Raw genomic sequence first — 22,842 nt, 5'->3', positions numbered from 1 at the left:
CTGCTGTATCATGAAAGACTTCATACTGGAGCTCTCCTCCACATAATTGAGGTTAACTGTAACCCTGCATGTTGTTTCTGCTCCTCTACACCTGAAACATGTGCCCATATTTTCTTCGACTGTCCGAATACTAAGTTGTTCTGGCATAATCTCACCACACAAAGCACAATTGCCAACCAACAGCAGAATCCCAATTTTACAGCCCAATCCTGGTCTAATACATGGACCAACTTAAAGAAAAAGTCATTCAATAACATCCTATCCTGGGAGGTTATCCTTCCCTTCTGCTTCTGGCATATATGGCTAACAAGGAATCACAACCTCTTCAAGAAAATGAAGGATCCCATCTCTACCTTTAACACAATTGCAAAGTCATTGAATACTGCATAGTAACAGGCAAGGAGAAATTGAGGAATGGAATTATTATAGGTGTTAGATGGGAACCTCCATCTAGGGGTCATTATAAACTTAATACTGATGGAGCAACTATAGGTAACCGAGGGATAAGTGACATTGGAGTTGTCTTTAGGACCTCCAGTAGAGACTGGATCCCACGTTACCTAGAAAATATGCCCTACACCACCAATACTCTAGCCGAGTTAACTGCCCTTTTAAGGGAACTTCAAATTGCACAATAAAGGGACCTAACACCACTAAAAATAGCAACCGACTCTACATAGGTAATAAGAATGCTAATAACCGCAAATAACACTTATGACTCTATTGTTTCTGAATGTAGATCAGAACAGTGGTGAAACACATCTATATAGAACAGAATAGGATAGCTGATGTGCTAGCAAAGGAATGATAAAAAATAAATTTTTTGAGAAGAACATAGTGATAGTTTGGAACAATTTATGTACAACATAGGAGGGAACCAGTACCCCTAACAATCCTAACTTTGCTAACAAATACGTATTTTTTAACTTTACGTTAAGAAGCTTCTATATTACTATTGCCGTTCTCCATACAAATAATTTGAAGAGCAAAGAGCGGCACATTTTCCCGCTCCCTTAAAATTTCTCTCCACTCAACACCACTCCCAAAATCGCCCCCGCCATCACCGCCGCTGCGCTGCCTTCCACGGCCGCAGTCATGGATTCCTCCACCGCCACTGCTCTCCTCACTGAACTTCAATCTTCCTCCAAATTCACCACCAATACCTACAATAACTTCTCCAATTACCTCCACGAATTCACTACTCTCTCCAAACCAAACAAGTCCTCAAAACCCTCAAAATCCACCGACTTTACTACTACTATCCGTTCACTTGCCAAACAATTCCTTTCCTTCCTCAATAAAGCCCTAAGCCTTTTACCCAAACGTTTATCTGAATCCCCCAGAATTCCTGACGAATCTGCCTCTCACTTGTTCGATATTTACAGACTATGCCTTAACTGCCTTGAATGTATCTCTTCGCAGCTGTCGTGTAAACCCTACACTATTCAAGCACAAAGAGTTCGGTACATTCATTGTCTGGAATCTTGGGAGAAATACGAGGAAGCCGAATGTGAAGTACTGTCTGTACTTAAGGTTCTTCGGGATAATGCCATTGGTAAAACCAAGGCAGAAAAAAAGAAGTCCAATTCAGTGATGTCAACGCAGCAGCGGTTATTGCCTCAGTTAGGCGAAGAGAACGTGGATCAAGAATTTGCTCTTTTGATTGCGGAGATTGTCGTTACGCTTGTTAAGTGTGCTTCTTTAATTCAGAATAAGGCGGTCAGTGAATATCATGGACTTCTTGATTTGGTTAAAGAGGTTGCGCCATGGTTCAAGTGAGTCACTCTTGCCATTTATGATTGTATCTTATGTTGTTGATTAATTTAGTGAATTATTTGAACCTTATAAAAGATTATTGATAATTTTGAACCGTGCTATATTTTTTTGCAATGTGAGAGAATGTATTTAACTGACTGGAGTTAACAACTTTGGATAATTCAGGGTTTTGGATACAAATGCTCACGATAAATTGCATCGGGTGCTTGTGACATATTTGAACAGAATAACAATGACTATGTTTGGGGACGTTACAAAATTCAGTGGGGATTTGGTGCTGGAATTTTGTAAAGAAGCCTTGTGTCAAATTAAAAATTCATCATTAAACGATCAACTGTTCAAGGTGGATTTCTCATGTTCACATTCACCTTTTCTAGAATGTCTTTTCTGTCTAAGCTAACAGGTATATGCCTCACAGTTTGCAAGGAAGATATGCTCTTCTATCTTCTCACAAGAACTTGAGGAATGCTCTGGGATTGTTGACACCTTAAAATATGTGCTGGATACAATGGCTGCAGAAATGAAGGTATTATATTGCTCCTTTCTTAGATTATTGATCTCGAACAACGATATTCTGTTGTTTATTGGATCCGGTATTTATTCTTTTCATTTGCTTGATCTGCATTGTCCAATACATGGGGAGAGAATACAGTGGCATATACAAATGAATAATCTACACGATAAAAAAATGAATAATTTATTGAAGACGAGTAAGTGAGCAAGTTTACAATTTTCCATAGGACAAGGTAGGGGTACCTCATGCATTCAGTTGGCCAGTTAAAGTACAACAAACAAATTGCTGGTTCTAATTATATGGTAATTTAAGGCCGGACCAGCAATGAAATTACGAGGCTTCAGATGTTATGTGATCTGGTGAAGCTACTGATGTTGAGGTCAAATAATTCGAACTTAGGGCTGTTCTTGGTGCAAATCTGTGTTCAATGTTGCATCTGACCAGTGAGAAGGACATGGAGAGTTTGAAGGAACAAGAAGGAAAGAAAAGTATTTTGACTGCCACCTAGAATCCTACAGGAATCCTCCCAAACCGCAGGGTAAGTTTGCATAAAATTCGACATGCTAAAACCAACAAGCTTCAACAACAAAGATAGAAATTAACTCCTCGTCTTCTGCACTGCTAAACTTGAGTCAAAGCATTCATAAGCTTGTACTTATACTCCCCCCCCCCCCCCCCCCCCCCAATATTTTACCGATTACAGAACTTCTACACAATTTGCTCCAAATAAAACTAGGGAAATGATAAATAAGTAGGACTCACTGACTTAGTGACCTTATTTACTGAATAATACAAAATGATCAATACACCTCTGAATATTTAACGTAATCATACCAAACAAAAAAAATGAGCCGTGAAACGTTTATCTTCTATTACTCGCTCCATCTTGAATTGAATATTCTGTTTTGTTTACTTTTAGGAGTTACACTTCATCATCTTTGCGTCAAACTTTTAGAATTGCATTAATTATCTTCTGATGTACATGAACTTGGTCAAATTGACAAAAAAACTGGATTCATCTGGTACAGAGATTTAACATAAATATAGCTCCTAAAAGTCCTAATTGTAAATTATTGGTGTCACAACATAATGTATTTTTGCATTACACAGTTAATACTACTACTTCTTTCTCAACTGAAGCGTTCTAGAAATCACTTGTTGCCTTGATGTCACCTATGGTAGTTTCATACACATCGTACAAGTTTTTTGCTTCTTTCTTGCTAACTTTAAGAAAATGTCTATTTTTTGTTTTATTGCCTTTCTTTTCCCAGGAATCTTCTTATTTTGTTTCCTTGGTTAAAATAATGATTCTAAATTTTACATTTCTTTTCTATCCTTGCGACATAAAAGTGTAATGTATGCAATTTCATGACTTTGTTTAAGCTGTTCTTCTTTCTTGATAAACTTCCAGGAAATGTCTATTTTTATTTCACTACCTTTCTTTTCTTACGAGTTGTACTTTTGTGTTGAAATTTCTTTTTTTATCTTTATTTACTTGGTTAAATGATGATTCTAAATCTTATCTTTCTTTTCACTGATAAACCATCTTATCTTTCTTTTCTATTCCTGCTAAATATGCAATTTCATGACTCTATTTAAGACAATGCCCTTACAATTGCTTTATGAGGATTGGAATAATTACTTCATTTATACCTTTCTATTTAGTTAAAAATATTGATGTGTTCAAAGAATGTATTTTCATTGTTATGCTAAAGATAATCTCCCTATTTTTCTTTGAACGGTGCAATGCACTATTAATTCAATGATATATTTCAGAACTTGTTTTTCTTTGCCTTGTCTTTCACTGTTTCTATTATTTATTTGACGATATGCTTGTCCTTACAAAAATAGTATAATTCTGTGAATGTTACCGGGCAGGTCGGAAAGGAGAGCACAATCATAGAAATTCTGGAGCTTTTTTGTTATTGCGCCCATAAATGCCGAAGTGTTAACGCAAATGTCTGTAGTACCCTGGCTGCCCAGTTAGAAGAGTTAGCCATTCACGTGAAAAAACATCACATTGAGTTAGCAGGTTCTCAGGTAAGCTTTTAGCGGTTTGTTTTTGTTATTTATCTCTTCAACGACTCCTATGCATTTATGGAAGACTTTGGTTAAGGAATGTCCTACTTATGACAGAATTGGTTCTTTTGAAGGATAAGCCACCCACTGATTTGATTCTGGGGCTTTATGCTACTGGATTGCTCATTAATGAGTCCAATATTCACTCCATTACCCAGGGAAATTCAAGAGCTCTTTCCTCTGATAGCAAGGACATGCTGCAAAAACTAAGTAGTTTGCTCAACTTTTTAAAATCGTACTTTGAAATAGACAGCAAAGGAAGCAACACTTCACAGAAGAGAATGCTTTATATTCTGTCTTATTTTGCTGTACTGAAGTTCCTGTGCCAGCCACTTGCCGAGTATGTTATCTCAACAAGGAAAGAAATTCTTAGTGAAACAGAGGCTGTTTCCTGCAATACTTACTTAGAAATTATCCACGATGTGTTCAAGCAGTACATTAATGTCTTCCTACACCACAGGTATGTCACTAGTATATGGCAAGTCTTGCTCTCCTGTGAGATTGATTTTAACTTGTTATAAACTTTTTATTAACCTTTAAAGAACTGAATTTTTTAGCTGGATTTGGAATTACATATTCAGAAGGCATTGTTAGGTTTCTGAAGTCAGTATATAGTGTTTTTTTATTGAACAAATGCAATTTCTGCTTTTTATATAAAATTTTAGCTTCTCTGTTAAAATTAATCTAGCTATTTTCTGGTCTTTTTCATCATTAAGATTGTCTTGGTCCTTCTGTTTAATTTAGTTCTTCAATAGTTTATTTTATGTAATCTTTATGTGTTTCGCCTTTTTGGATGCAGTGCCGCTGATAGCAAGCAAGATCATTGTGATGATACTAACAAAATGTTACTTCATGTAGCAGTGGCTACTTTCACTCTTTCTCTACGAACAAAACGTGATACCAAGGTTTCTGCTGTTGTTCATGCTACTAAGTTGATTAAGATTGCTATTGATATCATGTACCACCACCATTACTATCCCATGCGACATATGATAATTATTGAATGATAGTAGAGACTAGCTCCACTTTAACAATGGATTAAAGCTTTTCTCTTTTTCTTTGTTATTGCAGGAAACTGTTAGATTTATCAAGTATCTCATTCCAAGTGAATGGATTCAAGCCAATGGACTTAAGTATCTCGTCACCTCTTTTTACAACATCGCTGTTGTATTATACAGAAATAAGCAAATGGTAGAGGTATGAACAGCTAGAGAGATTCTCATATGATCCTTTTTACTGTTTTCACGTTCCACATGGTTGATTTATTGTTAATGAAGAAGATGCAGCTTATTATTCACCTCTAAATTCTTGATGTTTTATCAATTTGAATCAATTACCATTTGAATGGACACTCAGATCATTGAGTATGCTAGTATTTTGGGTGGGCGAGAGAAGAGAGAGGCCAGTTTTATGGCATAAGAAACTTTGAGCTATCCCTTATATGTGCTTTAGAAGTACCGGTTGTATTCAGAACATACACAAAATAGTTGCATATGGGGAAAGCATGGGTTTTGTTCTAAAAGATGTTTACGTTAGAGGAGTGGACTTTACCCTATCTGTTATGATTCTGATGCTTTAAGTTCACTAGGAAGCTGCATAAATCAAATGATGTCTGGTCCATGGGCTAACTTAATTGCAAAAGGACTTCTGGAAATTATGAAGGGATGAAAGTAGAAAACATGTGTCGGAAAGCAAAGAAATAGGAAACCAGATAGTTTATTCTTGTCTGTAAATCTACTCTGGAGAAGGAGAGAAAACATGGAATAATTTCTAATGGGTGAGAAGTTTGATACTAAGAAACAGCGCAAGATAGTGTTGCCTATTGATTGAGAAGAGTTGGATGAAGTTACTGCCCAGATAACAACTGTTACTGAATAAAAAAAATCACGCTCTCGCGTTTTCCTATCCGATTTTTGCTATATTGTTTCTTCCTTTGCAGGCTGCTAAAGCTCTGAAACTATGCTGCAAAGCATCTTGGAATCATGTGATACGTCTTTGTGAATTATTTAAGCATGAACCAGATAAATTTCAAAATGATCTGTCAGAAGATGCTCTGATTGGTTTCATTGATGAGGCTTGCGGGAAAACTGCTTTTCTTTTGGAGGTGCTTAATCATTGTAGAGATCTTAAGGTCCAAAAAGTCCTCATTGATAGCCTTAAAAGCTGGTCTGCTGCAGAGCATTTGTTCAAAAAACTGCCAAGTCCCATATCTATAGTGAAGCAGTTTGTGAAGGTAAAATCCAAAGTTTGGTTGTTTGCCTCTCTTATCTTTAATTTAATGCAATTGTGAATTATATGTTGGCCTTGCTGGCATCTTCTTAATGAATTTCTTTGACGTGGATCTGCTTTCAGATGGAATTGAAGGTTAACAATGTGGATATTGAGGATGGTACCACTATGTTGTATTCTTTGTTGTCACCTTTTGTAGAATCAAAACAGGCTCTTGGAATCATTTTGGAGCAGGTCTAACACACACACTCTTCCTGGCTGAGCTTGTTAATACTTGTAACCCCTTTCTGCAGTTCTATTTTATTTTGATGTGCTTTGTTTGCTTAAGAGTAGATGCTGCTAACAACTGATACTTATACTTCATCAGGAGCTTCTGGCATATAGAGAATTGAATGCACGAAATCCAAGATTATGTCAGGAAATGTGCCTGAAAATAATAGGTGTTCTTTTACAAAAGGTGTATGTCTCCAAGGACAGCTATTTACAGAGATGTAGAGTCCTTATTGTTAAGGGAGAGGTGTTAAGAGCCAATGGATTCGAAAACCTGAAAGATTGCATTCAGTGCCTAACAGATGGAATAGCTATAGTGGTAAGCCATTGTTTATGTCTGCCTCTTCATTTATTGAGTTACAGTAATCAGAGCTTGATTGTCTAAGTTGATGTTAATAATTATGTCAGGTTATACCTTTTGCAGGAAAGTTCCTTAAAGCAGAAATACTGTGTAGCAAATTTAGCCTGCATGAATTCAGCTTCTCATCTGGCGGCCTATGCGTATTGTGCACGTGCATTATGTACCAGTGAGATTGAACCAAACTCAAAGGTGCTACAGCATAAAAAGGCTAGTTTCCTGCATTGATAATTATGGTTTCTAAGGGGGCAAACAGTTGAGTTAATTATGTTTCATTTGGAAGGAAAAGGAGGGAGTTCTGTTATTTTAAAAAAAATTGATTTGTGTTAGTATATCCCATATTGGTCGAGGGAATATAGGCTATTGTCTCCTTATATGGTCTTGGGCAATTCACTCCGCATGAGCTAGCTTTTGGGTTGAATTAGGCCCAAGGTTTATTTTCTTCCCATGGTATCAGAGACAAGACAGATCCATCCTATTCTTGGTTTACCTAATGTTGCCAATATTTTATATTGTCAATTCCCTAGATGTAGCCATATGCATGGCGGGGAGGGATTAGAATGTCCCACATTGGGTTGATGGAATGGGACTGTTGTCTCCTTATATGGTTTTGTGCAATCCTCATCTTATGAGCTAGTACCTTTTAAGGTTGAGTTAGGATTATCCTTTTTCTTCACAATTTGATTGCTTTAAAGAAGAGAAATGAAATCTGAAAATTTAATTCTCATGTTCAACTTTATTTCGTCATACCAATGAACAAATCAGTGCACTTTTTCTTAGCTTTTTCTATGTTTAGTTACTTTCTTTCTCCCTGACTTGGAAAACCCTTCCTGTGTTTACTGAATACTTATCTATTGTTTTATTCCCCCCACTCTCCCTCCTTTTTGAACAGAAACTTTATGAAGATATTCATGCTGCAGCTAGACTCTGGATGAGTCTCAATCACTGCCATGCACCTGATCAGTGTAGGATGTCTGATATTATGTTGAATATGTTGCATCAGATTGTCGACTTGTTATCACTAAAGGTAATCTCTAATCTTGATGTCACTTTGTAGTTTGTATTTGCACAAATTTTCAGTTGACAAGTTAGAGGGCCCTTGTATCACATGCATTTAAATATGCATCTTAGGTCTAACCGATCATAACTTTTTGTTTTGCCCTTCAAACTTCTCTTTTTTTGGCCACTCTGACTGGTTCAATCTTTGATGACTCATGTGTCAGTTATGTTAAGTATGTGATACCTGTGCACAGGAGAAAAATATATTTTGGATATCTAAGTATTTTACAATAGCCCAATTTATATACAATGTTTACATAGTACTACACAGCTATATCCTGATGTGGGACACTATATATTACCAACTATCTAACAATATATTTTTGGCTTAGTTTCATGTGAGGGATCATAACCTTTTGTTTTGCCCTTTAAACTTCTCTTTTTTTGGCGACTTTGACTGGTTCAATCTTTGATGACTCATGTGTCAGTTATGTTAAGTATGTGATACTTGTGCACAGGAGAAAAATATATTTTGGATATCTAAGTATTTTACAATAGCCCAATTTATACAATGTTTACATAGTACTACACAGCTATATCCTGATGTGGGACACTATATATTACCAACTATCTAACAATATATTTTTGGCTTAGTTTCATGTGAGGGATCATCCTTCTAGGACCCATAAGGAGCATTTTCCATTTCGAGAAGTTGTTAAGAATCCCTTCCTACAACGTAATTTTCTTGACGCTAAATGTTTCACTAACATATACCATGGAAATATTTTTTGAGAAATAAATAGTAATTGCTTGGCTTCCTGGAAGCTTCTTCCAGTAGATTTTAATTTTAATTTTTTTTGCAAGAACTTGGAGTTTTCTGAGAGGTACTTATTTATCACTTATTTGAATGCATAAAATTGCTTTTCTCGTTCAACCGCCCCTTTCCTATGAAAAACAATATTGTTGGTTTGAATTGCTGCCTTTCCTATGAAAAATGTGCACGTGTTTTCATTCTGATATTTGCTGAAGAGTGCTGAATTTTTGGTAATGAGATATGTCAATTTGCATGATCTCTTATCATCTTGTGCTTCCATTTTTCAGGGCTACCTGGAAATTCATCCAGACATATATGAGATGATGATACAAATATTTAGGAAGAACATTCCATTAGAGAAGTCTGTGTCGTTACTATGGAGATATAGAAGACTTAGTCATGCTCTCTGTACTTCACCGGTGAATGAAATGTTCATCAAAACATTGTCAAACCATTGTGGTGAACTTTCCAAGTCCCTCGAATATTGGATGAAGTGCATGGAAGCGTCTCAACCACAATTAATTGGGTTTCAGCAGAGCTTTTTAACCCTTGCTCTTTCTTCTAAAGTGTCTCGTAGTCATCAAAGTTTTCTCCACTGTGACATTACAGACGATAAAGTTAAGCTCACTGCTGCAGAGCTAATTCACACTGTAAGCTTACAGGATAGACACAACATGTTGCATTTATTCTGGCTGCCAGTGTGGTTACACCTATTAACGGGAGCTGCTATTTGTTCTTAGGTTCCTTTATCCAGCGGTGCAGCCTTTCTTTCTGCTTATCTTTACTATGACTTGAGTGAGAGACTGATTCTAAATGGACGACTGGTTGAGGTAAAATAATGGCTATAACATTTTGCATGATTATAGGGGATGCAACTTAACGTTTTCTTCATCATTTGTTTGAATTAATTTCACTTTTTCATGGAATGTTAAAAACTTTTGCTAGTGGAAAGTAGATCCAGTATGCGTGGCCCCACTTGGGGTTTTACCTTTGGCTTTTATTCTTGGGTTAACATACCCCAGCAGACCACATGGATCCATGCTCCAAAAGACTATTTGCTATCTATTACGTGAAAATTTGACCATAAAGTGGGGTGGTTGGGTGTTTTTGTGGTTTTGGTTTCAAAACGTTAAATTATTCTCTAAATATCAGCATGGCACTGATTGCTAATTGTTGAGATGCTCTTTAATGTTAATTCAATGCCTGTAGGCCCTTGCTTATGCAAAAGAAGCCCATTGTTTACGAAGTAAACTTCTTCAAGAAAACTTCTTCTATCAGATAGAGGAGCAGAGTGAGGTATATGGTCTCACAGCCTTCCAGATATATGATCCAGTGGCTGCAAAGGCTTGGTTTCCTGAAAGTGTCTCCTTTGATTTTGATGGTTCTATACTTACTCCTTGGACTATCCTCCAATGTTATCTGGAAAGCATATTACAGGTCTATCATTATTGTTATAATTGCTGTCGTTATTTAATACATACACAAAAATAGTTGCTCTTTAATTTGAATTGGATGTGTTGGGAGAATCAAATTGACCATGATAGCATAAACCAATGCAACAGGTTGGAACTGTTCATGAGATGCTTGGAAATGGAACTGAGGCTAAGGCACTTCTAGTATGGGGGAAAAACATCTCATGTAATCAGAGTTTGCCCCTCTTCATAATTTCATTCTGTTGCATGTTAGGTAACATTTTTTCCCAGTTTATTTACCTTTCCTCGTGTATCACAATGGATGTTTGCCGTGGTTTCTGGATTTTTAACTTAGTGTCTTCTTAATGTTTATCAGGAAAACTATACACTAAACAACATCTCTGGGAATTGGCAGAACGGGAGCTAAATACTGCTAAGCAAACATTGGCTGAAAACTATGATGCCATCTCTTGCCTAAAATGCAGAATTATTCTGGAAGTTTCAATTGATCTGCTAATAGGAGATCTATGGAGACTCCACCATTGTGATGCTGTAAATTCCTCTACTGTGGAATTTTTATATAGTGTTAAAGAGAAGTATAGATCTGCCTTTGAGAAGCTGAATAACTTCGGCTGGGAGGATTCTGTTGGTTGGCCCGTGGGATCAAGTTCCCAGCACACCAAGCACCAGGCTACTTCATTTGCAAACGGTGCAAAAGATCCTTCAGGCTTGAAGGAGTTACCATCTGGCAAGCTGGATGATGCTGTTGAAGGGAGAAGGACTGGGAAGACCAAAAAAGAGTCTGAACATAATTTAAGGATGACACGGTCTAGATCTCATGCTATGCAAAAATGTGAAAGTTCTGTGGATGATAAACATTCAAGTGGTGCTGAAAACATGAGCTGTAAGCTTCTTTTACTAATATGTTTCTTTTCAGATAGACTTAAGATAGAAACTGCTATTCACTGCTGATGTTGGTCATACATTCACAGGTATGTGCCTCAAATTGAAGTGTTGGCACCATCTTCCTCTTGAAGTTCTCCAATCTGGATCTTTGAGTAATTTCATATACTTGAAATGGGAGCTTGTGCGCAGACAACTTTCACTGAGGCTTCTAACTACTATGGGTAGTGTGAAGTTCATTCTGGATGCCACTCTGTGTATCTTTCTTGTGAACAGTCACCTTATGCATGCTCAGAATTCATGAATATATTACTAGGAATAACTCACAGCTTCTCTCTGAACGTTAAAAGATAATGAGTAAATTGACACGTTATTGGTGTTGAGGCGTAGGAGTAACCTGAAGAATCCCAGGTTCGGAGCAGGTGACAAAACTCAATGTGAGTCCATCTGCTTCAGTATTGGTAGGAGGTTTACTCCTGTGCTTTTGCACTGTTGCAGGCTGCATCGTGGAATAGTGGTGTCAGCAAGCTGGCCTGGGTACCACCATATAAAACATTAGTAGTGTTTCTCAAATTTTGTGCTGTCCATGTTAAGAGCACGGAGCCATACATTATTATTTTCCAATAGTAATAAACAATGTTGTTAAAAGCAACGGAGTGACACGAAGCAATAGGTCATCCCTTCTCGTGGGTAAAGCAGAATGCTTGAAAGAATCATGTGCTTTGTGAGATGAAGCTCAGGGCAATCTGAGCAAGAAGGGTCTGATTCCTTGAATTAACATTTAAATATGAGAAAAATAAAAATAAAAAGTACAAAATTAGAGCCTTTGCCATCTGAGTGCTAGGAATTTGTTAGTTTTCTTGTGTACTCTCTGTCGAGTTTTTATTCTCCTATTCTTTATTTATAGCTCATGTTTGGGAAAATTGAAATTGACACTTGCAATCTAAGATAAGTATTAGTACAATTCCTGAAGCAATTAACTAAGTCAATATTACATATTGATTCTTTTCAATAGTTGATTAATTGCAAGCAGAAAATCAATTTTGCTATTGGATATCTTTTCTTGGCTTGTGGAAATTGCACACCCTTAGTGGTTGAGATTAATGTTGTATAATGGATGTTGAAATTAGTGAAGCTAAATGCAATTTTGATTTTATTAGTACTAGATTTCTACTTGTTTGATAATCTTTGTTTTGCTGTAAATTGTGCTCTTTACTTTGAAAAGGCGCAGACCCTGATTCTCGCTTAAAGCCTCAGGAGGCTTGTCCTTTTTGCGCTTTCCGCTTTTAAAAGATCTCTGGTGGAATTTTTTCAGCCTTTGATCACTTAACACTTGTGCAGATTTTATCAAAACTGTGGGCCTGTTTCAGGAGCTATCGTTTATTTCTAGAATGTCTGACTGAGTGTTTTAAATTCAACAGGAGATTTTGTTTGTTGTAAAAAAATCGCACCTACATGTGCAACTGGTCATTCATTATTATATACATAATTGTCGTCCATATGTAGTATTGATAATGTTAACTTTAAGCTGGGTCATCTTTATACTATGAGAGAAATAATTGAATATATATTCAAAAATATTTTCTTCATATGTTCCGACAAAACCCATTTCATTTGTCCATATTCTTTGCATTGTTTGTGTGCATGCTTGAACTATTCTGTGTTGCTCTTTCATTCGTCAAACTTCATCGAAATATTGAACTCTGTGGTCCACTTGTGGGTCTATTCTTTTAAGACACAGTAGACATTTCCATGGCTAAATGTTAGTGCCCTCTTAGATTTGAACGCATGAATTGCAGCTGAAAGTGCTTGATGCATGAACTAATAATCATACCTGTGTGAGTGTTCTTTTTCGCACTCTTTAAGTTTTCAACTTCTTTTTTTGGCCTTACCTCTTATCTTATGGCAGGAAAATGCATAGGTCTTTCTGGTGATAGCCATGAAGCACAAAAGCTTTTTCTGCAAAGTGTGTCACTGTTCAGTGCAGATTCATCCTGTCCCAAGTACTCTTCTCTGCCACTTATGTCCTTGGTTGACCAGATGGGACAGGATATTTGGGCGGTTGAATTGGCCCGTGATCATTCAGTTATGCTTTACCACATATGCTGTTCCATTTTGAATAGCTATTCTTGCAAGGCAACCAGGTATGCGTGCAGAAATATATACAAGTTGTCATGTATTTTCATATCCGGAACCTCGAACAAAAGATCGTTCTTGATATCAGCTTAACAAGAGTTTTGAAATCCACACTACTAGTGTAAATGCGGTAGAAATTTTTATTCCTTGCGTCTGACAATCTTCAGCAGCTGAAAGATTGTTAATTAGATTCTTCTTGCAAATGACTTAACTAAGGTCTGTCAGTGTTATAAAAACTGGCACTTCTATTCTTTCGTTAAAGGGCATCCAACAAATTCTGATTTTCCAAGTAACCGCTGAACTCTAATGAATTGTTGTGTAGAGTTTTATGGTTTTATGAATTCGGGAAGACATGCTTACTATGTGGTTTTGGTGTTTCTAAAGGAAAGGAAAGGAAAGGGGTTGTGGTGTAATGTTTGTCATTACGTAAGCTTTAGGAAAATTTAGTTTTAGAAATAATTTGCATGAAACAATTATTATTTAGTATAAAAAAGAAATGGACCTGAATAAAGCTGAGTGGAATCAAAAAAATCATGTAGCTGACTCCAACAAATTTGGGATTGAGGCTAGTCGGCTTATTGACTGAATTGTTTATGCCACTACTTGGTGCATTTGGTTGGACAGAACCTGTGAAATTTCCAAGTACAATCATTTCTTCTGCACTGATTATGGGATAGATTGGACTTCTAGCATCATATTTGTGAAGTGCAGTAGGGTCGTTTCTCTGAATAGCCACAACAACTGTGCTTCAATCACATACTAGTGTCGGCTATTTGAATCTTCGATATCCACTCCAATTTCTTTGGGTGCACTTCATAACTATTATCAATAATTTTTCGTTTAAGATAATTTCTTCTCGTAGCTTCTTTCAGAAAATGGTGTTGGGCTATTTACTTGGCATTTCTTTCTGTATCTCCTGTAATTCTGTGCATATGCCTCTTTTTAGAGTGAGAATTCTCGTTATAAAAGCAAAAGAATGCAAATCTTCTATTAAGGCACTATTTTAGTTTTCTCCCCTTGATGATTCATGTCACTAGGTCTGCTGTAAATAGCATGAGTTTTGTAGCTTCTAGTTACTGGTTCTCAATATTTGGAGTAACCTGCTTTCTTTTGGTGTGTTGGCATCTTTAGTTGCTCAGTAATCCTTATTTAATTGCTCGTCTTATGTGCTGTTAGAAATATGACTCCAAAGGTTGTTTATATTTCCCTGGTATCCAGATTGAATATCCATCCATATAATCACCAAATAGGAAAATTTTGCGGGTTTCACTGTTACTTCTCTCAAAACTATCATTTTCTTAAATATCTTGTAAGGTTTCTAGAAGTAATTTTTTGAAAATCCTAACTCTTATAACAATTTTCCTATGTCAAATAAGTACATTTGATCTGAGATAGTGGTTTGCTACATATAGATATATCTAATCAGAATATTTTTCAACATTCACCAACATAAGTACATAAGTTTTGTAGCCGTGTATTTCCCTCGCTGTGTGCGTTAGCATTCACATGGTGAATTAGTTCATAATATCATTTTGCTGTTGTCCAGTCTGATTTTTTTTTCTTGTGCAGAAAAACTAGCTGTAAAGAATGCCATGTTTTTTCATGCATCAAGTTATCAAAGGTTATTTCTTGGCTGAAGCTGGCCTTCATTCTCAGTCGTGAGATTCCTTTGCTTTCTCAGAAGGTTAGAATTTGTTTAGTTGATTCTGTACTAGAAATTCCACTCTTATAGCCTGTTTGGCCCAGTAGGAAAAATTGCTTATTTTGAAAAGTGTTTTTTTTCAAAAGTGCTTTTCGGAAAAGTACTTTTGGATAGAAGCAATTTGTGTTTGGTTGATCAATCAGAAAAGCACTTTTGAGCAATAATTTGTGTTTGGCCAAGCTTGTCAAAAAATGCTTTTAAGTATCAAATTACGAATAAGGACATGAATTGATTTACTTAATAGTTAATACTATTACATCAGTAAATAAATAAACTCAAAAATTTATTATTAAAGATAATAATTAAGTTTTTCCATTTTATTTAAGTAAAATATGAAAATAAAATGAAAAAGTACTTTAATTCTTTCAATATGATTTAAATATATCAAAAAATCAATCAACAAATATAAAAACATTCAATCACTATATATTAGAAAACTATCCTAAAAATAAGAAGAAATACTATACGGGAGTTCTCTCCCTTTTGATTAATACAATTTACCTTATCAAAAAAATAAAATAAGAAGAAATACTTATACATCAATATCCTACGTATTAGGTTTAAAATAGGTAAGGTTATTTTGGTATATACTATATTTTGCTAAGGGTATTTTTGGTAAGAAGAAAAGTCAAAACTGCTTCTGCTTCTGGAGAGAAATTACTTTTTCATTCTCAAAATTGCTTCTACTTCTTCATAAATGCACTTTTCCCCCCCCCCCAAAAAGACTTGGCCAAACACCTAAGTTTAGAAAAAAAGTACTTTTTGGGGGGGAAAAACACTTTTGGCCTTCGGAGAAACTTGGCCAAACAGGCTATTAATCAAGTGTATGCTTCAAAAATCTTGTTTGCTGTTTTCTACCTTTTGAGAGACTTGCATTCTTAGTTACCAGTTTGCTCCCTTTTACTCACTAGGAGTTATTTCCTTCGATATATACATTTTCACTATACAGAATGCCCCTAAGCGCATCATTTTTTGGATAAAGTAATAAGATATCATTAATGAAGGGCATAAATACCCGTATACAAGAAGTATACCAAATAGTTGAGAAGCCTCACAAAAGAATATGGCTCTAAAAGACGTCCAACCTTCTATGGTTAAAGGGATCTCATGGGTGCACCAAAACACAATAAGGGAAAAGAGGGTACCCCTCAGATGTACAAAATGCTTCTCTGTTCCATCAAAAGCTCTCCTATTTCTCTCTCGTCCCACATAAGTGCAAGTGGAGCGACATCCCAAGCCCGTGTCTTCTTCTCCTTCTTATGAAAGTTAAGCTAAGCATTGCTTCTTTGACTGTGCCTGTCATCACTCACTGAAGGCCAACCCAACCCAATACTTCCACCACAAGCTAGATGCAACCTGACAATGTAAGAGGTGATCAACATCTTCACCAGAAGCCCCTAAGCACTTCATATTACGTGCTCGCAGACAAATTATTAGGCGCATGAGTAATACATGGTAATTTCATCTGCTCTGAGGGAACAATTGCTTACTAGTACTGAAGGTTAATGTCCTAAAGTCAATGTATAAAAAGACTCTTGCAAATACTGTATTTTACTAAGTAAGGTTCAAAAATCTTTCATTTAGTCTCTGGGTCTTGTATGTGTTGGTCTGTGGGTTGACTTGGTTAGTTCGCAGCTTAAATAATCTTTTGGTGTTCATATGGATCTGTACTGCAACGATTTCTCCAATGTGTACTGGAGTGATTCATCATATGCTTATTCTTTGGGTGCATGTTGGTATGTTAAATAATCATATTTTCATTGTTCGTTTCTACAATTTGTAACTTCTGAAACAGTTTGATCCCCAGTAAATTGACTCTTATAAGCAATTCAAACAGATTTCCAGGTTGCTTGCGGCAGTTTATGTACTTTCGACTTCTGATAAGTCTTTTAGTATACCACCTAGCAAAGCAATCTCTGAAAGCCAATGGGCATCGTTCTTCCATCAAGCTTCAATTGGTACTCGTCTCAATCAACACTTCTTTTCTTGCCCGTTGAAGAAGCAAAAAGCTGAACATGTTGTGGATTATGAGGTGTGTGTTCTTAGATTAGTTTGCATCAACAACTGCTCTACAAGAAGTTGTTTCTTTGTTGTGTTTGTTATAAGGTTTTCACTAGTACTTTGTTATGAGTCTCAATTCAAATATTTTTATCTTTCAATTCAAATCCAAAATCATTTTGTTAATATTGATTCAATTTTTTTAATCTTCCGATTCAAATTCCAAATTTTTAATCTCAATTTAAATGTTTTTATCTGTCAATTCAAATTCAAATTAATTTTCTTATCTCTTTTTCTAATACTTATATTTTTCAATTCAAATTCAAAATCAAAATATTTTACATCTCTATTCAATTTTTTTTTATTACAATGCTTATTAACTTTGTCCTAAAAAGTGCCACGTGGCTCCTTTTTTAACAGGCCGCTTGGCTTAATGTCGGGGCTTACCACTCTCCTTATATATTTTATATTTTAGTTGCTCTTATCTAGGTATTGCTACTGCATGTATTTTTATTCTGTATTCTACCCCTCAGCAAGTAATATATAATCGTGTATAGGTGTGTGGGTACTGTATATGTCGGAAAACGAAAATAGTACTGAAACTTTGTAGTAATGGAGAATTTTGAGCTTTTGTGCGGGAAACAAAACGAATTCACTTGTGAGAAATGGTAGGTGATGAGTTTTGGATTTAGGTGGGTCGAGGTTGGAAAGAGCAGAGGTTGGTGTTTTCTTCCTCTGTTTGTAAAGGGAAGTACAAGAGGTTGAACAGCTTTTTCTTACCCTCCTAAATTGGATGTGAAGTCCAGTGTATATTTTCTACCCCTTTGTGATCATGTCAGATAAGGAGTACTCGATCCAACGGAAGGCCTTAAAATTGTTGAACATTTCTCTTCTTTACCCTTCTTCCCGTGAAACAAAATAAATGTGTAAGGGTTGGCTTCATCGGATAGATCCTCTAGAAGGCCTTAAAATATAAACTCTTCTTTGAAGATAGCAGACAGACATTTCTGATAAATCAGATAGAAAGTGAGATTAATTGGAAAGAAAAGCCAATTGAGGAAGCCGATTTTGTTCCAAGGAAAATGTTGAGCAGCAGTGTTCCAGAGTAAATCTAACGATTATGACTCCAAAGAACTACCTTGGATCCCTAAACATATACCTTAGCATTCTGTTTGTACTTTGAATGACTGCTAAGGTAAAGCCACAGCCTGCGAAGCTTCTACAAAATCTACGCTAATGCCTAAAAAAAAGACCTACTACCAAATCTAACTTTTTTCCTGCACATAAGCTTATATTATATATTTTTTTGCACCATGCTGGGTACACTTATATTTTTGGATTTTCTGTTTTCAGGGTTCCTGTTCTTTGACACAACAGCATCTTGGTTCAGAAGAACCTAACATGTTCAGGTATTTCTTTGTCTGAGCATGAATCGGGGAGCTTTGCTTAGAAGATGTGCTCACTTCTGTTCCATCTGCACCCTCTTTTAATGCAGGCTTGCACCTGAATCAGTTGAAGATCTTGAAGATTTTGTTTCGAGATTTTTTGAGAGCCTGCCTGCTAGTACAGTTGTCTGTCTTAGCTTGCTTGGACGCTCTGTTTCCAGTTTGTTGACTGAATTGTTGCATTCTCCGCACCCCATTCAATCATGGGTTCTGTTATCCCGCATGAGCTCACCTAGTCAGCCTATCACTGTAATTTTGCCCGCACATTCTATTGTAAAAGGTAATACAGTCCTTTATTCTAAACGAAACAGTAAATTCATGAAAGATTTCCTTGGCTTATTCTTCCTTCATGCCATCAGAAGCTTCAGATGATGTTGCCCAATTCACTTCCAGTTTTCCGTTTGAAGTCAAAGATAAGCACTGGCATTGCCCTTGGTTATCCAGCGTGGTTGATGATGTGGCACCCGTCTTTAGAGATATATTAGAGAACAATTACTTGTCCTCTTCTATGCACCTGTTAGAAGATACTACAGAGAGCAGATCATCATGGTGGAAGTGGAGGAAACAACTTGATCAGCGCCTTGCTAAATTTTTACGGTTAGTCAAATGATTTTTCATCTCATTTAATGTTCCATGAAAAAGCTTGTCTCTCTGAATTTGGATCAGATCTTTCAATACTGAATTGCTTGGAATTTTGGCTGTTTGCTAAAGTTCAGTTGAAAGGTTGGTGTTATGATGATGATTTTGTATAATTGTTGATGCCTTCACCTTTCCATCTGAAAGTTAAGAGAGAAGTCACTGAATGTTATGCCTATCATTCCTATCATAATGCCAATTCACTTTCAAATAAGCACTCAAAGTATTGTATGTTTAACTTTATATGCCTCAGGAATCTAGAGGATTCATGGTTAGGTCCTTGGAGATACCTGCTTTTGGGCGAATTATCAGAATGTGAGCTCCTGGATTCACTAGTGAAGAAACTTTATGATCATTTTAGATGTAAAACTGGAGCTGATGTTCATAAAAGTCTTCTTAAAGTAATTCTCGGAGCTGCGAAGTACGCTTATGAGAAAGAAAATCACATTTCTCAGATGGTTTTAAATAAAGGATGTCACCTGCATGGAGGGGGTAATGGAAACTCCAAAGTGTTCGGTAAGACATCTACCGAAGTTGATAATCTCTGTGATTCAGTATACAAGTCTATACTTGATGAAGCCCAAGAGATGGTAGAGACTGAATCCATAAGTAGAAGACCAGTTATTCTTGTTTTGGATCTTGAGGTGCAGGTGTGTTTTCTTCTCTTCTTCCTTATGTCTTGATTCAACTTTGTGCTTCATTATATTTTAAGTTTCTCATGCTAGCCAAAAGCTTTGCAGAAAGGAAATATAAAGTCCTTCTGTGTTTCAAGAACTTGCAACTCTCTGGAAATGATAGATTTGTTATATATTGCTATTTGTTGTTTCATGTAGCCTGAAACATTGTGCATTTTTAACCTTAAAAAGCTTTAGTTATCTGGTTCTTACCTAAGTTTATGCAGTTGTGTTGCTAAACCCAAGTAGGAAAAATTTCTTTGCTAATTGGCAAGAGTCCAGTAACCTTTTTTAAACAGAAGGTGTTTTGGCTAGGAGAATAATGATCACTTTCTGCAGATGCTTCCTTGGGAGAACCTACCAGTATTAAGAAACCAGCAGGTTTATCGCATGCCCTCAATTAGCAGCATCAGAGCAACCCTGATCAAGTGTTGCCCATATCAACAACAAGTTCAGTTGCTAAAGTGCTACCAAGGATCTCCTATGGAACAAGGGGTTCCATCACATTCCATTCCTTTGATTGATCCACTGGATTCCTATTATCTTTTGAATCCAAGTGGAGATCTTAGCAGCACGCAGATAGAATTTGAAAGCTGGTTCAGAGATCAGGATTTTGAGGTACTTTTCTACTTTACCCTGGAAATTAGAACAGTAAAAAGAAACCTTAAGCATCGCATTTCATCAATTCGGCATGTGCATGTACTTAAAAAGTTCATCGATATCTATACCCTACAAAAGTTACGTTCATTAAGTATCTTCCTTTATGAATGCTAGAAGGACCTTATTATTTTTAATGAGTTTCAACTGAAAAATGAGATATAGGTGTTTTCCTTAAATGGGAGGAAAATTAGCAGAAAGATTTTTTTTTACCTATACAAAAGAATTTCTCATATGTCTCACTCAAATTAGAGTCTTGACCCAATAAACAGGAAAAGAACTGGGGATCATAGAAATACAAATCTTTAATGTTTAGCTTGAACTAAAGGCTTGATATTAGAGTATCAATACTGTTTAAAATGATTATTGACTTGAACTATCCTGATTAACCATAGTTTGCCAATATATATATAGATTGTATTTTATGTTGTTTTGTTTACTGTGGGAACTATAGTGGTTCTATCATTTTAGACTGTTTCCACTAAGAAATAGTGATATCGACTATCTGATTATAAGTAAAAATTAGGATAAATAATCTTGTGAGTCAATTGTCAACTAAGTCCCCATATTAGTTGGGTCTGTTGTATGCTTCCTTTGTATATATTAAGGTCCATTTAAAAAGTATTCATTGTAGTTAAAACTATTTACATGTTTTCAACTTACTGCAACCTTCTTTTATGCTCTGCGAATATAATCGGTCTACAAATAATTATATTATTTTACTTCGTTTTGCAGGGGAAGTGTGGAACTGCACCAGCAGTAGAAGAATTGGCTGAGGCCTTGAAGAGTCATGATCTTTTTATTTACTTTGGCCATGGAAGTGGTACGCACAAAATCTTGGAACTGATTCTCAACATTATCAGGGTTGATTAAGTTTTACTTATTATTGCCTATATGCCCTATCAGTAATAATATGTTGCTATGCTGGCATTTCAGGAGCACAATATATCCCCGAGCATGAGGTAAAGAAACTAGAGAGTTGCGCTGCTACCCTGCTTATGGGGTGCAGTAGTGGGTCATTGCATCTGCATGGATGCTATGCTCCTCGGGGTGCTGCCCTGGGCTATCTATTAGCAGGTTCTCCGGTTATAATTGCTAATTTATGGGAAGTGACAGACAAGGATATTGACAGATTTGGAAAGAGCATGCTTGATGCTATCCTGAGAGAAAGATCAAATGTTTCTTTTAGATGTGATAAATGTGATACTCTTTCACATAAACTCGAGTCAATGAAAATTAGTGACTGCAAAAGAACTCAAAGGATAAAAAAGGAGAAAGATATAGCACCTGATATGTGTAAAAACAATACATCTACTAACCACTGTAAACACAGACCAAAGATTGGATCATTCATGGGGCAAGCTAGAGATGCATGCACTCTCCCTTTTTTGATTGGAGCAGCTCCAGTTTGTTATGGTGTCCCCACTGGAATAATCAGCAAAAAGGATTTGTAGTATTATCACTTTGGTATATGATAATGTCAAAATCCCATTCTTTATTGCCCGTGCTGTCAAGAATCTCCGTCATTTTAAATATTGTGGTCTCTTGTTGAGCTAACCAAAGATAAAAATATTTGCAGTATCAAGAGTATCAATTTCACTGAGAAATCTTTCAAATAGTATGAGAAGATGTACGTGCATAGAAATTTTTTGTGGGGATCCACACAACAATGCTTGAACAAGTCAAATCAGTGCGGGGCATCGAATTTGCCTCTTGTAACTTAATGATTCAGACTGCCGTGATGAGCTTTTACGTTACTAAGTTGTACAAATGTATTATTTAATTTTAATGTCATTAATCTCCAACTTCCTGATAAAATATAAGTTTTTGATACACTTTCTAAGTGCGCGTTTGGATATAAGAATTATAAAATTTTGGAAAAAAATAAAATAATTTTTTTTTAGGTGAAATGGTATTTGAAAATTAGAGTTGTGTTTGACATGAATATAATTTTGAGTTGTTTTTGACTTTTTATGAGTGATATGAAGTGAAATTTTTAAAATTCATCCTTAAATGAAAATAGAAAGTTTCATGGCCACGCTGATTTCAAAAAAAAGAAAAAAAGAATCTTTTTTTATGGCCAGACGGCCCTAAAATATGTTATGTGGAACCACATTCGACAATCTCAATACAGTTCTCTATTTTGTTTTACAATATTTTATGAAATTAATCAGCCTTGCATGTCAATTTAATAAATGCTGAAGAGCTATAAGGTCTTTCCTTAGTATACATTACAATCA

At 36.0% G+C, this 22,842-nt stretch overlaps 1 protein-coding gene across 2 annotated transcripts; it reads left to right on the top strand.

Moving 5' to 3' along the window:
• The first annotated feature begins 965 nt into the window (after positions 1-965).
• LOC104086993 (separase) lies at positions 966-22,359 on the top strand. 2 transcript variants are annotated; one of them, XM_070177933.1, is made up of 28 exons: positions 966-1,775; positions 1,942-2,119; positions 2,195-2,302; positions 4,169-4,330; positions 4,444-4,829; positions 5,169-5,274; positions 5,441-5,566; positions 6,309-6,602; positions 6,722-6,832; positions 6,966-7,187; positions 7,293-7,418; positions 8,119-8,253; positions 9,327-9,689; positions 9,780-9,869; positions 10,249-10,476; positions 10,602-10,725; positions 10,828-11,355; positions 11,444-11,578; positions 13,264-13,498; positions 15,060-15,174; positions 17,030-17,224; positions 18,544-18,599; positions 18,686-18,915; positions 18,998-19,232; positions 19,525-19,921; positions 20,285-20,563; positions 21,338-21,425; positions 21,539-22,359. In XM_070177933.1, the coding sequence occupies exons 1-28, from the start codon at positions 1,096-1,098 to the stop codon at positions 22,054-22,056; spliced, it is 6,450 nt and encodes a 2,149-aa protein (XP_070034034.1). In that variant the 5' UTR covers positions 966-1,095; the 3' UTR covers positions 22,057-22,359. The 2 variants fall into 2 exon arrangements, with proteins under 2 accessions (XP_070034034.1, XP_009589674.1); XM_009591379.3 differs by having other exon boundaries at positions 18,995-19,232.
• Positions 22,360-22,842: the final 483 nt, after the last annotated feature.

This window comes from Nicotiana tomentosiformis, chromosome 1 (assembly GCF_000390325.3).
Source record: "Nicotiana tomentosiformis chromosome 1, ASM39032v3, whole genome shotgun sequence".
Classification (NCBI taxonomy): domain Eukaryota; kingdom Viridiplantae; phylum Streptophyta; class Magnoliopsida; order Solanales; family Solanaceae; genus Nicotiana; species Nicotiana tomentosiformis.
Note: the sequence above shows the minus strand (reverse complement) of the source record. Positions and strands in the feature narration are given on the sequence as shown.